Source organism: Haematobia irritans, chromosome 2 (genome assembly GCF_050003625.1).
Source record: "Haematobia irritans isolate KBUSLIRL chromosome 2, ASM5000362v1, whole genome shotgun sequence".
Lineage (NCBI taxonomy): Eukaryota > Metazoa > Arthropoda > Insecta > Diptera > Muscidae > Haematobia > Haematobia irritans.
In genome coordinates this window covers 142,143,472-142,162,208 of record NC_134398.1, presented here as the reverse complement: position 1 = coordinate 142,162,208, position 18,737 = coordinate 142,143,472, and the positions used below count along the sequence as shown (strand labels likewise).

The 18,737-nt window shown below is 30.2% G+C and overlaps 1 protein-coding gene across 13 annotated transcripts in view; it reads right to left on the bottom strand.

Moving 5' to 3' along the window:
- Window positions 1–18,737, bottom strand: part of MRP (Multidrug-Resistance like Protein 1) — a 130,386-nt gene that overhangs the window by 27,070 nt on the left and 84,579 nt on the right. For 2 of the 13 annotated variants that reach the window (XM_075296383.1, XM_075296376.1), the window contains exon 11: window positions 14,813–15,030. The exons of 7 other annotated variants lie outside the window; for them this stretch is intronic. In XM_075296383.1, coding sequence (XP_075152498.1) covers window positions 14,813–15,030 — 218 coding nt within the window. Of the gene's footprint in view, window positions 1–3,205; window positions 3,427–8,990; window positions 9,212–14,812; window positions 15,031–18,737 lie in introns of all 13 variants that reach the window. 4 more of the 13 variants (XM_075296381.1, XM_075296374.1, XM_075296382.1 and 1 more) reach the window with 2 other exon arrangements.

Genomic DNA, 18,737 nt, shown 5'->3' with positions numbered 1-18,737 from the left:
AATTAATTGGATCAATTAATTTCGTGATTAAAGACAAAAGTATTTTTGTTTGTGGAGATAATCTTCTGAATATTTGGAATTTTCTTTACGAGTGATTCAATGATTCTTTACGTGATTCAATCTGAAAATGAAGACATTTCAATTAAAAAATTAATTTCGTGATTGAATCTGAATTTTTTTTTGTGTGTACTCGTATAGAATTTTTTTCATGCATACTTTTAGGAGGTAAAAGTATGCACTGATAATATTATAGTAAAACAAGTATATACGGCCGTAAGTTCGGCCAGGCCGAATCTTATGTACCCTCCACCATGGATTGCGTAGAAACTTCTACGAAAGAATGTCATCTACAATCGAATTACTTGGGTTGTGGTATCTTAAAACTTCTTAACATCGTTTTCTAAATTGTGAGTTAGTCCATAGGTGGTATATATTAGACAAAAAATTATGTATAGGTAAGCCTAGAAATAATTACACAGAAAAAAATATCACCAGAATATTTCCAATTAAAAAGTTAATTGAAGTTGAATGTTTTTTCAATTAAAAAATTAATTGATAGAATTAACTTTTTAATCAAATTCAGAAGACTAAGTCAGTTAAAAAAAGTGATGAACATTTCTTAATCAAAATAAAAACTCTAAGCCAATTCAGAAAGTAGTTGAAAATAGTTACCTTTTTAAATAAAAAAATTAATTGGGGTTTGTATTCAACATCAATTAAATTTTTAATTGAATCAATTAAAAAATTAATTGAAAATTGCTAATGACATCAATTAATTTTTTAATCAAGGATTTTTTCTATGCCCAATTAAAACTGTGATTGATACTATCATTTTCGTGATTGAAGACATTTCAATTAAAAAATTAATTGGATCAATTAATTTCGTGATTGAATCAGAAAAATATTTTTTTGTGTGTACGAATCGATATGGACTTTTTGCACGATACGTAGAGAGCCAGAATTGAAATATGGGGGTCGCTTATATGGGGGCTATATACAATTATGAACTTGATATGAACCAATTTTTGTGTGATTGGGGATCGATTTATCTGAGGGATATATATAAATATAGACCGATATGAACCTAGTTAGGCATGGTTGTTAACGGCCATATACTAGCACAATGTACCAAATTTCAACTGACTCGGATGAAATTTGCTCCTCCAAGAGGCTCCAAAATCAAATCTCGGGATCGGTTTATATGGGGGCTATATATGATTATGGACTGATATGGACCACTTTTAGCATGGTTGTTAAATATCATATACTCCCACCACGTACCAAATTTCAAACAGATCGGATGAATTTTGCTTCTCCATAAGGCACCGGAGGTCAAATCTGGAGATCGGTTTATATGGGGGCTATATATAATTATGGACTGATATGAATCAATTCCTGCATGGTTGTTGGATACAATATACTATCATCACGTACCAAATTTCTACCGAATCGGATGAATTTTGCTCTTCCAAGGGGCTCCGGAGGTCAAATCTGGGGATCGGTTTATATGAGGCCTATATATAATTATGGACCGATTTCGACCAATTTTTGCATGGCTGTTTGAGGCCATATTAACACCACGTACAAAATTTGAACTGAATCAGATGAATTTTGGTCTTCCAAGAGCCTCCGGAGGTCAAATCTGGTGATCGGTTTATATGGCGGCTATATATATAATTATGGACCGATGTGGACCAATTTTTGCATGGTTGTTAGAGACCATATACTAACACCATATACCAAATTTCAGCCGGATCGGATGAAATTTGCTTCTCTTAGAGCAATCGCAAGCCAAATTTGGGGGTCCGTGTATATGGGGGCTATATATACTTATAGACCGATGTGGACCAATTTTTGCATGGTTGTTAGAGACCATATACTAACACCATGTAACAAATTTCAGCCGGATCGGATGAAATTTGCTACTCTTAGAGGGTTCGCAAGCCAAATTTGGGGATCCGTTTATATGGGGGCTATACGTAAAAGTGGACCGATATGGCCCATTTGCAATACCATTCGACCTACATCAATAACTACTTGTGCCAAGTTTCAAGTCGATAGCTTTTTTCGTTCGGAAGTTAGCGTGATTTCAACAGACGGACGAACGGACGGATATGCTCAGATCGACTCAGAATTTCACCACGACCCAGAATATATATACTTTATGGGGTCTTTGAGCAATATTTCGATGTGTTACAAACGGAATGACAAAGTTAATATACCCCCCATCCTATGATATTTGTCTCGTAATTTCGATTATTTATTAAAAATCCATTCATATCTAAAATCTTAACTCTATATTACAGTAAAAATGAATGTAATTGAAAAGTGACATAGTATGACAAGTGATCCAAAATAATAAAAAGTATCGCATTTAGTGACATAAAAGTGGTAAATTTGGCATAAAGTGGCATAACGGTAACACCGCTCATAATTCACGAAAAAATTCATGACTTGCTGTAATTACTCATGAGTAAAGAAAATTTTATAACTCACGGCGGAATCATTAGCAAAATTAAAATTTAGTTTACCAGCAAACCATCAAACAATGGGCGCTATTGAAATTTCGACCGTGCCCAAAACCGTGAAGGAACATCGTGAATGAAATCGGTGACCATGAATTTAAACTTGTATGTGAATTTTTTCGTGATTGTGACTTTTTCGTGTGCCTATGTTTCACCGTGATTGTGAAATTTATAGTGAACGTGATTTTTATCGTGAGCGTGAATTGTATGGAGAACGTGAAGTTTATCGTGAACGGGATTTTTTCATGAGCGTAATTTTGAAGAAATTTTCACGCACAATATTTTATTTCCATTGACGCTCACGCACGACACATGTTTGTGTTGTGGATATCACTCACTACTCATGTGATTCACGCGTGTCACGAAAATTTTGACACATAAGCTTCTCTTCCTATATATACAGTGAGCGTCAAAATAAACTGTGCATAAGTATTTATTTCAAATTACCTCATAATATATCAGCAATTATATTTACGATCTTAATGAACATTATTGTGTATAGCAAAACGAGTATTCAAATCTCTAATTAAAGCAAAAAAAAGCGTAACCCCTCAAAATACTTTTCTAAAACAAACACTTTGTTACCGTTTATTTTGACACTCCCCGTATATTATGGCTTAATATATAAAGAAAATCTACGCAAGATAAATAAAATAAAATTAGAAAACAAACAAGTTTACCTCAAAACCACACCAAAGACCATCATCAAATAGTCTAGGCAAAACCGTATCTAATGCCTCAAGATCTTTGGAAAATCTTGATAATATCCGACCAATTGGATTTGTATCAAAAAATTGCAATGGTAGGCGAAATATATTCATCAATAGAGTAGAATGAAGAATAAGGGCAGCATGAAGAGCCCCTAACCAGGGTGCTAAAGCTACACCAAAAGAAACAATTGCTGCAAAAAGAAAATTAAGCAAAGATGTACATGTATGGAATGGAATTAGGACGTATTATGTACGTTAGAAAAAGCAATATTTAACGCTGACACAAATGAGTCTGAGATTAAGGGTTTTGTATATTGGCGAAGACATAGGATGGATTTGATTTTTTTTTTTAGTTTTCTAGGGAAAAAGTAAAAATTGTCTAAGGAAAAAGTAAAAAGTCTCTTAAAACATGCAAATAGTTTTTTTCAACTAAAATATCTCTATGCAATTCATAGTCACATGATAGTTTAGGGGGAGAATAGTAGTGCACATAGAAGAAAAACAAGTTTGAAGGTGGTCGCTGTAATCATTTAATGATTATTACAAGTATTCTACGATGGCTACACACACACAAAAGAGGGTATATGATTACACCAAACCTTTTTATGGCAAACATATTGATTTCTTGCTAAATCTAAACATGATTGCCGAAAACAGATAGATAATATCCAAAATATAACTTGAATAATTTATATTGAAATGAATCTAATTAGATCTCAAAATCGAGGCAGATAAATGATACAGATAGAATTAGATATAGCTAAAGATATTGTCAAATTTATAAATCAATTTACAAAATATATTAAATGTCGAATAGAAAAGATCATTTGCACCCATCCATCTCAAAACTAATAGTTAACTTAACTAAACTAATCTATGAGTAAAACATCCCGTGTAAAAATTGGAGGATCTAATTAAATATGATTAGATCACAAAATTGGCCCCCTGAAGATCTAAGCAGGTTTACCCAGATATAATGAGACAGAATTATATATAATTTCATACGAGACGAGACGTAACATCAGGTCCTACTATATATAGGGATAAATATAATTATATCTACACCCAGAAAATGGAGCCTTCGAAACTAAAGGAAAAAATGTTCATCAAAGAAATAGTTCATTAACTACACACAAAAAATTTTTTCTCTGATTCAATCACCAAATTAATTGATCCAATTAATTTTTTAATTGAAATGTCTCCAATCACGAAAATGATAGTATCAATCACAGTTTTAATTGGGCATAGAAACAATTCTTGGTTAAAAAATTAATTGATTTTTTCAGCAAAATTCAATTAATTTTTTAATTGATTCAATTAAAAATTTAATTGATGTTGATTGCAAAACGCAATTAATTTATTAATTAAAAAAGGTAACTATTTTTAATTACTTAGTTAGATTGGCTTAGAGTTTTTATTTGGATTAACAAATGATTGTTTGAAATACATTTTTAATTAAAAAAGTAACAAAAAATCAGCACTTTTTTAACTGAATTAGTCTTCCGAATTTGATTAAAAAGTTAATTGTATCAATTAATTTTTTAATTAAACATTTTAAAAATTTCAATCATTGACTTAATTAATTTAATGTTTCTATCATGATTAAAAAGTTAATTGTATCAATTAATTTATTAATTGAAAAAATTTTCAACTTCAATTAACTTTTTAATTGGAAATATTTTGGTGATATTTTTTTCTGTGTAGAAGGAGGTAACTAATGTAAAGGTACTTGGGTTGTGGTATCTTAAAACTTCTTAACATCATATACTAACACCATGTACCAAATTTCAGCCGCATCGGATGAGATTTGGATCTCTTAGAGGCTCCGCAAGCCAAATCGGGGGATCGGTTTATAGGGGGGATATAACAGGTTGGCTGATAAGTCCGCGGTCTGACACATAGATGGCGTCGCTAGTATTAAATGCATATTATTTTTATATAGTACCAACCTTCAAATGATTCGTGTCAAAATTTGACGTCTGTAAATCAATTAGTTTGCGAGATAGAGCGTCTTTTGTGAAGCAACTTTTGTTATTGTGAAAAAAAAATTGAAAAAAAGGAATTTCGTGTTTTGATAAAATACTGTTTTCTGAAGGGAAAAAATACGGTGAAAGCAAACACTTGGCTTGATAATGAGTTTCCGGACTCTGCCCCAGGGAAATCAACAATAATTGATTGGTAAGCAAAATTCAAGCGTGGTGAAATGAGCACGGAGGACGGTGAACGCAGTGTACGCCCGAAAGAGGTGGTTACCGACGAAAACATAAAAAAAAATCCACAAAATGATTTTGAATGACCGTAAAATGAAGTTAATCGAGATAGCAGAGACCTTAAAGATATCAAAGGAACGTGTTGCTCATATCATTCATCAATATTTGGATATGCGGAAGCTCTGTGCAAAATGGGTGCCGCGCGAGCTCACATTTGAGCAAAAACAAATACGTGATGATTCAGAGCGGTGTTTGCAGCTGTTAACTCGTAATACACCCGAGTTTTTCCGTCGATATGTGACAATGGATGAAACATGGCTCCATCACTACACTCCTGAGTCCGATCGACAGTCGGCTGAGTGGACAGCGACCGGTGAACCGTCTCCGAAGCGTGGAAAGACTCAAAAGTCCGCTGCCAAAGTAATGGCCTCTGTTTTTTGGGATGCGCATGGAATAATTTTTATCGATTATCTTGAGAAGGGAAAAACCATCAACAGTGACTATTATATGACATTATTGGAGCGCTTGAAGGTCGAAATCGCGGCAAAACGGCCCCATATGAAGAAGAAAAAAGTGTTGTTCTACCAAGACAATGCACCGTGCCACAAGTCATTGAGAACGGTTGCAAAAATTCATGAATTGGGCTTCGAATTCCTTCCCCACCCACCGTATTCTCCAGATCTGGCCCCCAGCCACTTTTCTTGTTCTCAGACCTCAAAAGGATGCTCGCAGGGAAAAAATGGTGATGAAGAGGTGATCGACGAAACTGAGGCCTATTTTGAGGCAAAACCGAAGGAGTACTACCAAAATGGTATCAAAAAATTGGAAGGTCGTTATAATCGTTGTATCGCTCTTGAAGGGAACTATGTTGAATAATAAAAACGAATTTTGATAAAAAAAAGGGGTTTTCTTTGTTAGACCGGGGACTTATCAGCCAACCTGTTATATAGTTATGGACCGATGTAGACCAATTTTTACATGGTTGTTAGAGACCATATACTAACACCATGTACCAAATTTCAGCCGGATCGGATGAAATTTGCTTCTCTTAGAGGCTCCACAAGCCAAATCGGGGGATCGGTTTATATGGGGGCTATATGTAATTATGGACCGATGTGGACCAATTTTTGCATGGTTGTTAGAGACCATTTTCTAACAAATTTCAGCCGTATCGGATGAAATTTGCTTCTCTTAGAGGATTCGCAAGCCATATTTGGGGGTCCGTTTATATGGGGGCTATAAGTAAAAGTGGACCGATATGGTCCATTTGCAATATGAGGGCTATACGTAAAAGTGGACCGATATGGTCCTACATCAATAACAACTACTTGTGCCAAGTTTCAAGTCGATAGCTTGTTTCGTTCGGAAGTTAGCGTGATTTCAACAGACGGACGGACGGACATGCTCAGATCGACTCAGAATTTCACCACGACCCAGAATATATATAATTTATGGGGTCTTAGAGCAATATTTCGATGTGTTACAAACGGAATGACAAAGTTAATATACCCCCATCCTATGGTGGAGGGTATAAAAATATTTTATTTCACTCATACTAAGAAGTATTCAATTCTTTCAAAACTTAAGGAAATACACTTTTTAGAATATAGGAAATTTTCCTATATTTCTTTTATCTACCCATAATCGACGTAATCGATATGTCCGAAATAGTTGCGCGTGGTTTGTATTTTTTCAGTTGGAATCGTGTTGTTCTTATGGTACACAGAAAAAATATTTTTCTGATTCAATCACGAAATTAATTGATCCAATTAATTTTTTAATTGAAATGTCTTCAATCACAGAAATGATAGTACCAATTAAAAACATAATTGACAGTCAATTAAAAAATTAATTGATCCAATTAAAAACTTAATTGATACTATTAATTTGTGTGATTGATTTTTATTTCAATTAAAAAATTTGTTGAATCAATTAAATTTTTAATTGAATATTTTTTAAAACTCAATTAAGATTTTATTTGGAAAAATTTTCGTAATTTTTTTTCTGTGTATACGGAGTGTCACAAAATCTATCGATTGTTAGAAAATAATATAATAGTCGTTACTGTTGGGCGCCACTGTGGTGCAATGGTTAGCATGCCCGCCTTGCATACACAAGGTGGTGGTTTCGATTCCTGCATCGACCGAACACCAAAAAGTTTTTCAGCGGTAGATTATCACACCTCGGTAATGCTAGTGACATTTCTGAGGGTTTCAAAGCTTCTCTAAGTGGTTTCACTGCAATGTGGAACGCCGTTCGGACTCGGCTATAAAAAGGAGGTCCCTTGTCATTGAGCTTAACATGGAATCGGGCAGCACTCAGTGATAAGAGATAAGTTCACCAATGTGGTATCACAATGGACTGAATAGTCTAAGTGAGCCTGAGACATGGGGCTGCCACCTAACCTAACCTACTGTTTGGAAAAAACATTTTTCGGATCTACTCATATCCGAAGTCAAGGCCGAATCTTTGGGAAATTTATAAAATAAATTGGAATTTTATTTGTACATGAATAGCCCCCTAACTTTATTTTAAGGAATCTTTGGGTCAGAATCAAAACCAAAATCAAAATCTTTGGATCCAAGTACATATTTGTTTTTGAGTGTACCCTTAAGGCATTATGCATTACCCCATGCATTTACCGATGACCAAATTCGTTTGAACGGAGAACAATCATAAAATGTTGATTGTGACAATGTGTTTTTTAACTGTAAAAATATTTTTGGTAGGTACTATACAATAATATGTTCGGAATACGCCTGGCTATCGCCTTAATTGTCAAATATTTTGCCAATGAAAAGTTTGCACAAAATTTAATAACATATGTTTACAACAAATATGTTTTTTTTTTTCGAGTATTCAAAATTACTAAAAATATTTATTTGTTTTGATCTCAGCTTAATACCATTGCATTGACTAAACTACAAGAGTAGCTTAACCAACAGAAGGAAAGAATGTTTGTCAAATTTATTTGGATAAAGCCCTATAGACTGCAAGATGGTTGGATGGACGCACGTTTCGGAATTACCACATTCCTCATCAGCATCTTATTTATTATCTCAAATTATTATTTCTATATATAATTTTTACAAAATTTTTGCATAATTTTGTATCTATACAAAAATTTTTTAAACTTTATTTCCGTACAAAAATTAGCCAACATTTTATTTCTATCGAAAATTTTGTTAAAATTTTATTTCCAAAGAAATTTTTGTAATTTTTTTTCTACAGAAATTTTTGTCAAAATTTTATTTCGATAGAAAATGTTTAAAAAATTACCGACTTTAAGAAAATGAACCACCAATTTGAAAATTATAAATTTTTTGGACCAACCCTGAAACCAACAATAAAAAAGCAAAACAATAAAAATATTTTTCTTTTTTACTTGGATTACACCCTTTTTATGCCCGATTTAAATTTTTTTACATACAATAAATACACTATAAATATATACAAATAATTAAAAGTTGGTGCATAGGAAAACGTAACTAAAGCAAAATAAGAAAAAGACTTCAAAAAAATTGTTTATCACAAAGAAAAATTACCTCGAAAAGACACCAAATATAACCATCAAAAAGTTCAGGCAATGTGGTATCTAAGGATTCAATATCTTTAGAGAAACGTGACATTATACGTCCCACTGGTGTGGTATCAAAAAATTTCATAGGTAAACGAAAAATATTGATTAACAATTCTCGGTGTAGGACACGAGCAGCTCGTAAAGTGCCTAGCCATGGTGCTAAGGTAAGACCATATGAGGAGGCAGCTAGAAACACAAAAAATTAATGAACTTCGTTTTTTTTAATAGAAACACACAAGAATGTAGGGTGTAATAAAGATATGGAAAGAAATGATCAAAATGATTTTACACCAGATCTAAAAGCATTGAAAGGTAAATATATTTCATATTATAATTTTTCAAAAAAAAAAAAAAAAATACACACAAAAAATAATTCTTGTTTTCCGAAACGAAATTTTAAACAGAGTTAAATTTGGGTTTTAAGGTTTGTTTTCGAATTCTATCGCAAATTGAAATTCATCTAATTAAAATTTTTAATTGAAATGGCTCCAAATAGCGCTCATTATAATCACCCTTATTCCTGAAGTCGCCCTCGCCGTCGCTTTTTGTCAGTCGCCACTAATTGGTATTCCGTTCGTCGATATATTCTGCTATCGAAGAAAATCGGTATTCCTGGTGTCGTTTTTGTCGCCAACATCGTCGCTTTTTGTCGCCTTTAAATTTACCAGCGACGAGTTTAGTGTTTAATTTTTGAAGAAGTTGTTTAGACTTTATTAATCGAACAATTGAAAAATAGATGTAAAAAATGGAAATTGGTAAGAGGTAAAGTGACTAATCTTCAACAATTACAAAAAAAATGGGAAAAATCAGTATATATAGCAGTTATGGTCATCACATTGAAATCACAGAAAAGAACACTGTACAATTAAAGTAAACGTGTTGATTTTCAATTCCATTTATTTTTAATAGAAATCCTTCAAGGCCAATGTATTTTATTTAGCACCAAACTTAAGTAACAATTGTGTCGAACTTTGAATGATCCTTGGACACATAATGTCAACGTCGTTCCAATTGTATATGCCGGATGTTGTTATTGTCCTAATGTAGATATCTAAATCATTTCCCGAGTCAAATTTATCATTTATTTTGATTTTCCAAGTCAACATTGGATTACAAACAAACAGCATTTTAAACGCAAATAATTAAAATTCAGTTTTGCACATCAGCTGATTGTTTTCTTTCACGATGATCCTCGTGCCATTAATCTCAGCGTCGTCGTCATTTTTGTAGTTTTGGAAGCTTCAACTATCCTTGAATATATATCCACATTTTTTCCGCGTCAAATTAAATATTTTTTCTTAATTTTCCGACTTAGAATTGCGTCAGAAATAAAAATATTTTAAACCGAAAAAATTAAAATTCTTTTTTCATCATCAGCTGATTGTTTTCTAGTGATATCGGCCTTTTATTACCGAGTATTGTAATTGGTACAAAAAGTAATCGTCGTCGTCGCCGTCGCCACTTAGCAGGAATACCAAATGAATGACGAGACGACTTAAAAGCGACAGACGACAAAAAGCGACGGCGAGGGCGACTTCAGGAATAAGGGTGAATATTAATGACCAAGGAAAACTTAAAAAAAAATATTAAATTAAAAAATAATATATCCAATTATATAATTTGTGAGATTAATTTTAGCTTAAAAATAATTGAATTACTACCTTTAGTAGATTAATAGGATCGATTAATTTTCGTTTAAGGTAGGTATTAAGTTCGATTTTTGTCACTAAAATCGCAATTTTTTCACGATTACTTTTCTTAAATCTATTTCTATCTATTTTAAGGAATACAAAATTTTGTGAAAATTTGCTTTGGGCTATTCTCCATCAAGTTATAATAAAATTTGCAACAAGGATGTATAATTTGTTGCCTTTCTTTACTGATTTAAGGTGAGTACTATGTTCGGTTTTTTCACCAAAACCATAAAGTAAAAGTACAAATATATTTATGAAGACGAATATAATTTGATCAAGCCTTGCCAAATAATGGATGGAAAAGATCCAAGGAATTGATTGCAAATAATTTTATATTTCTATATTAATTATTTTAAAAAAGTAACCGCACGCACAGAAAAAAACATGTTTGGTCATAAAGGTTAAAATGGTTAAAGTGGCAACCCGATTAAGATTCAGGCTCACTTAGACTATTCAGTCCATTGTTTGGACATGGTTGCCGCATCCATTTAATGCTTATCTAGAGTATGTAATTATCGCGAAAACCATATATTTTGTCTTTGTAAAAATAATTTTCGAGCAGAGAAAAATATATGCTGGCAATAAGCATTTAAATGGTTCTCAAATGTCGCAAACATGTTCTATTATTTAAATGATAGATTTTTTTCGGGAAAATCATGTACGTGGCCATTAAATTTTTTGTCTTCATGGCCATGTAATTGTCTTTATGATCATGTAATGGTCATAAAGACCTTGTACATTGGAAGTGTAATTGAAAACATGTACCTGTGTTTTGTTCTGGATTTTGATATATGGTATAAATTATTTTTATTTGCAGTACATGATGTCTGCGTTGGTACATTTGATGGAATGATTATTTATTGTTGAAATTGAACCAAAATAACATACGGTAAACGTAGATATTTTTTTCACCATAAATTTTTTCCATCAGAATTTTTTTGATGGAAAAAATTTTTTTTTTCATATATTTTCATTTCGGAGGTACGAACCTTTTTATGGACAACGACCGTATAAAGATGTTTTCTTTCAGTACAAAAAATAATAACTTATGGCAAAAGTAAATATCTTTCTTGCGAATGAGTCATACACTTTAGTAACATGAGTTTTCATTTCGAAGAAAATAATAATTATATTACGCTTCGGAAAAAAAGATTTGCTTTTGTGTGTACTTAAAAATAGGTTCCGTCGAGTCAAGTAGTGACTTGTCGAAGGCTCATTTAATTTCAGCCTTTTTTATATTAAAAATTATTAAGGAATCCAATGTAATATATAATTTCAAATATATAGTTTTAATTCTTCATCAATTTTTTTTTGTTAAAGCCAATCCTATTCTCATGAAATATTTCCTATATTCAATGTTTTTTTGCTGCCAAATTGCTACTGGTGTTAACACAAATGATATTTTTTCTTCGGTGTGGGTTTGGGAAGGATACCGTAGCATTCAGCAAAATAGCCTAGCATGTTAGTAAATAGCAAAACTGGGACATTTCATTAGCATTATGAATTAACAAAATATAAAATAAAATCGATTTTTATTTTGAAAAAGTTTCAAACAATACAAACCCTGTTTCTCAATGTTTTTTTTTTACTATAGAGTGATTAACAAAAAATTATGTTCCAAAACAAGTGACAACAATTAGGATATATGGTTTATATTTACAAAACAAATGAACATAGGAAAAAATACAAGCAAAAAAAATATATTATTCTCTGAAACGAAATTTTAAACAAAAAAATCTCTCTTGCACGCAGAGAAAGAATATGATCACCCCAAACCTGTTTCAAAAACAAAAATGTTATTTTTGGACGGTGAACAAGGAAAATTGTTGTCGCAAAAGTGTTGCTTTGTCGGCAAACATATATATGATAACCGAAATCAGATATATAATTTTTGACAAAACAACATGTTGCGACAAACAAGTTCCATGTTCACCGCCAAAAAAACAAAAACATTTTTCTCTTGCTTGGAGTGATCATATACCTTCTGTGGGTGTGCAGTTCAAGTATTTACGTTAATAAAACTGGATTAAAAGTTAGGATTTGGTTTGCCTTCAACTTATTTTCGGAGCTAAATATTTATTTTTTGTTTGCAAGACAAAAGAAACAGATTCCGTTCGCAACAAAATACACTTATTGCAGTAAAAATGAGGGAATTAGAAATGAAGAGCGATAGTTTAAACAAATTTTCTTTAAAAGCATATAAAAATGTTTAGATAAAATCGTTGCATCTCTTCCCATTAAATCGGGTTTATTTGTTCTTAACGAGAATACTAAAAAACAACGGCGAACTTCCTTTGTCTAAAATTTCGTTCCGCAGGAAAGTATTTTGTGTGTTTATGTGTGGGTATCACATTATGCTATAAAAATAGAAAATATTGAAATTTTTATAAGGAAATTTCTTAAATACAAATACTTTCATGCGGAACAAATTTTTTGACAAACGAATTTTTGCCAAATTAAATTATGAAGTATTTACTTTAAGAGCAAACAAACCCGAATTTATGTAGTTTCAACAATTGTGCCTAATTTTTTTAGCTTTTAAATAAAAATTTTAAACTCAAAACAAAATATAATTGAAAATTTTGTTTTTTGTCGGTTGTCTAAAATATATAGAAATATTTTTTTTGGAATGTCAATAAATAGAAAATTATTCTTGTAGAATTTATATTAAAAAACTTAATTTTTATAGGAAATTAAAAAAAAAATTATTTCAATAAAGGATACAAAATAGTTTTATAGGATGAAAAAATATAGACATTTTATTTTCATAGGACGCTACAAAAAATTTTCTAAAAATATAATTTCTTTAGGAATTTTTTAATGTTATTTTTATTAGAATTCTTAAAAAAAATAATTTCTTTCGGAACTTTTCGAAAAAAATATTCCTATAGAAATATATTCATATGGAAATATATATTTTTTTCCATAGATAAAAAATTTTGAAATAATTGTTTAAAAAATTCTTTAATTTTTTTTTTTAAATTCCCCATAGAAATTTTCTAATTCCCCAGCAAAAAATTGAAGTTGTTCCAGAAAGATTTATTTTTCTTTCTCGGGATCCTGCATCAATTTTTTCCACTTCCGAAGAAGTTTAAAAAAGTAAAAAATTTCACCTCCGCTGGGTTTTTTGTGCCGATTGACTTTTTCATTTCCATGGAAGTTATTTTGTAAATTATGACACTTATCAATTTTTGTGTAAAGTATCCAAAAACGGAGTACTTCCATCCTGTGGCAAGTCCATGTAAAATTCATTTGGAGATGATCCAAATTTGCACTACTTCCGGATCATATATTGGGGATCTAAACTTCTTTTTTGGAAGATTTTTTTCTGCTGGGTCTCTATAAAAATTAAGTTTTTTTATTTCTTACAGAAATAATTTTCTTTCATTTTCTATTGATATGATTTGGGAGCCACCGTGGTGCAATGGTTAGCATGCCCGCCTTGCATACACAAGGTCGTGGGTTCGATTCCTACTTCGACCGAACACCAAAAAGTTTTTCAGCGGTGGATTATCCCACCTCAGTAATGCTGGTGACACTTCTGAGGGTTTCAAAGCTTCTCTAAGTGGTTTCACTGCAATGTGGAACGCCGTTCGGACTCGGCTATAAAAAGGAGGTCCCTTGTCATTGAGCTTAACATGGAATCGGGCAGCACTCAATGATAAAGAGATATCACTAATGTGGTATCACAATGGACTGAAAAGTCTAAGTGGGCCTGATACATCGGGCTGCCACCTAACCTAACCTATTGATATGAGATTATTCATTATTCCTTATTATTTATTTTATATTTTGAAAATTTTAAAATAATGCTAATGAAGGGGAGGAATTCAGTTATTTGGGATGCTTTCAAAAAAATGAAATATCCTATATTATATGTTATTAAAAAAAACTTTTTAGGTTAATCACAACTACACATTCTTTTAAATATCTACAAAAACAACCATCCATCTAATATTGGTGTAATAGGCGGGCTAGCTGTGCCATTTTTTCTACTTAAATTTAGTTACAATTCTATAAATAAAAAAAAAAACATTTTTGTCGAAAAGTCGTATTTTTTTAAATTTCATCTATAGACATAATTGGGATTTACCTCAAATGCACACCAAAGGCCACCTGAAAGTCGTGGTATAACCACATCGAGAGCATCGATATCTTTTGAAAATCTCGACATAATACGACCACTGGGGGTGGTATCGAAAAATTCCATGGGTAGTCTGAGGACATTTATCAATAACATTAAATGTAAAATTGTGGCAGCCCTTAAGGCTCCCAAATGTGGCACTAAGGAAACGCAATATGACAAGAAAGCTGGAAATTAATCGATATGGAAAATAATGAATATATGTGAAAGAATGACCTAAGAGTACACAAAAAATGCAATTGTTTAATTTCAATCACGAAATTCATTACCGCAAATGAAAAAAAATATCAACGAAATAAATTTTCAATTAAAAAGTTGATTGAAGTTTAAAAAGTAAGCAATTAAAAAATAATATTAAATTAACATTAAAAAATAAAATCAAATAAGAAACTTATTGAACATTTTTGCGTTTTTTTTTTATTAAATTATTATAATTGAAAATTTTGTTGGGAAATTATAAAAATTTAACTCAAATACAAAGAAAAATCCAACTATAATTCTAATCGGAATTTTTTTGTGAAAGTTTAATGCATAAAATTACAAGAAAATTATTTCATTTAAAGGTAAAATAATTATAAATAATTATATAAATATATAGCCTCAATAAACAATTAATTAGTTTGTGACCAAAATCAATTAAATTCTTAATTCGACCGAAACGTTTGTTGGAAAATTATAAAAATTTGGCTCAAATACAAAGAAAAATCCAACTAAATATAATTCTAATCGGAAATTTCATGTGAAAGTTTAACGCATAAAATTACAAGAAAATTATTTCATGTAAAGGTAAAATAATTATAAATAATTAAATAAATTTATAGCCTCAATAAACAATTAGTTTGTGACCAAAATCAATTAAATTCTTAATTCGACCAATTAAAAAATTAAATAAAAAAGAAGAAATTATATTTTTAGTCAAGTATATTAATTCTGTGATTCCCGTGATTGAACCGAATTCTATTAAAAAATTAATTGGATCAATTGATTTCGTGATTGAATCCGAAAAACATTGTTTTTGTGCAAGGATCAAATAAAGATTTAATTGATTCAATCACTAAAATAATTGATTCAGTTAAATTCTTTTAAATGAGTTTTAATTGGATATCTCGCCAATCAAATACTTTTCTAATTCTATTACAAATTTCATTGAATATTGATTGTTGCTAGCTCTTAATAACAAAATTAATTGATCTAATTAAACAATCAATTAATTCAATTAAATAATTAATATTCGTTACTTAGAATATCTCTTTAATTGTATTACAATTTTAATTGTATTGAATTTCATGTATCAATGTAATGTTCGATTAACAGTTTATAGAATCAATTAACTTTTTAATTGAAAATATTTTGATTACATTTTTTGTGTGTATATAAAAAGTGAATACCAAGGGACAACAAAAGCATATATTTTTTAAAAATCGTCAGGAAATTTATAGAATAAATCCTTTAAAGTAAAAGTAGAATAGACATGCTGATATTTAACAATGTGATAACACATTTGTTTGCTGCTTTACCTCTTAGATGCATAGTCATAAATTTAAATTTAATTGTTAATTAAAAATTTTAAAGTTAAATAAAACTACTTCCAATTATGCCAACTACAATTTTAATGATTGTTTGAAATGACTGGTAGAATTTGTTATTTTCAATTTTTTTTTCAATGAAAGTTTTGTATATTTCCATATAATGAATTTCCCAATAAGCCAATTTTCCTATAATTTTAATAATGAATATTAATGGGTTATTTTATTTTATAATTATTAGTAAATATTGCAGGTGCCAAAATTGTTTTTTGTTTCATATCACTTTTTTTTTTTTTTTGATTGGTGCAAATATTAGTTATATTCAATAGTAAAAACTATGTACATCATTTTTGCAAAGCATATGATAAGAATGTGATGAAAAACTGGAACATACCCTAAATGCCTGAGAACAACATACTCGTAAATTTGAAGGCATTATCATATCCAATATATATATGTCATTTGCCAATCGATCTAAAATTCGACCTTTGGGTATAACATCGTAAAATCCCTGAGGTGCTCGCATAACTCGTCTGTAGAGTAGTGTAAAAAGTTTGTGGGATCCTAACAAAGCACCCAATTCACAGGATAATGTGGCCCCCATAAAACATATCACTATTTTTAGGAGTATTTTTTTATGAAATAATAAATGCATTTATGGTTAGTTTTCATTTTTGATATTATTTATATAAATATATAAAAATTTAAAAGCCATATTTTTCAGCATGATTAGGTCTGTAATAACAAATGAATATTAACTAATCATAAAAAATGAGCAGAAAATATAAGTAATTTTCGAAAATTTTCAAAAAATTTCATTTCTACAGCCAATTTTCGAAAAACGTCATTTCTTCAGTCAATTTTTAGAAAGTTTCATTTCTATGACATTTCTGGAAAATTTCATTTATATAGAAGATTACACTAGCCAACAGTCGTTTTGTGAATTGGTTCTAGCATAATGTTTCTCATTGATTTTGACCTACTAAACACGAAAATGAGTTTTAAAAAATTTTCTGTCGATTGGTTTTCGAGATACAAATTTTTGAACTTTTTTTTTTAATTTTTGGAGGTACACTTACAATTTTGAGCATATCTTTCGTCTTCTTTGACCTATTTGATTCTACTACTACTCAAATTAAAGAAAATCTACAACCCATTCTCAGAAAAATCGGGTAAGTAGTAAAATGTGGCAGAAAAAACCATATAAAAATTCATATAAAATTTACGTATAGCTGAAAGAAAATAAGCCCTTACTTAACAAAATCTTACAACAAATAGCGGACTTATAATTTTTTTGGTAAAAGACCGAAAAGACCAAATCTCAATTTTCTTTAATTTGAGTAGCACTAGGATCAAATAGGTCAAGGAAGACGAAAGATATGCTCAAAATTGTAAGTGTACCTCCAAAAATTAAAAAAGTTCAAAAATTTGTATCTCGAAAACCAATCGACAGAAAATTTTTTAAAACTCATTTTCGTGTTTAGTAGGCCAAAATCAATGGGAAAAAGTATGCTAGAAACAAATAAGAGAGAAAATTTTGTTATTTGTGACCTAGTGTTATCAAACAACTTCTTATCTATAGGAAATTTTCGGAAAATTTTATATCTATAGGGCATTTTTGGAAAATTATATATCTATAGAAAATTTCGTTTCTATAGGAAATTTTTAGAATATTTCATTTCTATACGAAATTTTTAGAAACTTTTTTTGAAAAATTTCATTTCTATAAACAATTTTTTCAAAATTTCATTTCCATAAGAAATTTTCGCATTTCTATAGGAAATTTTTGCAAAATTTCATATCTATAGGAAATTTTTGAAAAATTTCAGATCTATCGAAAATTTTTAAAAATTTCATATCTGAAAAATTCATTTCTATAGAAAATTTTCAGAAAATGTCAGTTCTATTTTTCAAAAATTTCATATCTATAGAAAATTTTCGAAAAATTTCATATCTATAGGAAAGTTTCAGAAAATTTCATTTCTATAGGAAATTTTCAGAAAATTCCATTTCTATAAGAAATTTTCAGAAAATTAAGAAAAAAAATCTACAGGAAATTTTCAGAAAATTTTATTTCTACAGAAAAAATGTTCCGAAAATTTAATTTCTATAAGAAATTTCCAGAAAATTTTCGGACAATTTCATTTTTTCAAAAAATTTCATATCTAAAGAAAATTTTCCGAAAATTTCATTTCTATAGGAAATTTTCAGAAAATTTCATTTCTATAGGAAATTTTCACAAAATTCCGTTTCTAAAGGAAATTTTCAGAAAATTTAATTCTATGGGAAATTTTCAGAAAATTTAATTTCTACAGGAAATTTTCAGAAAATTTCATTTCTATAGGAAA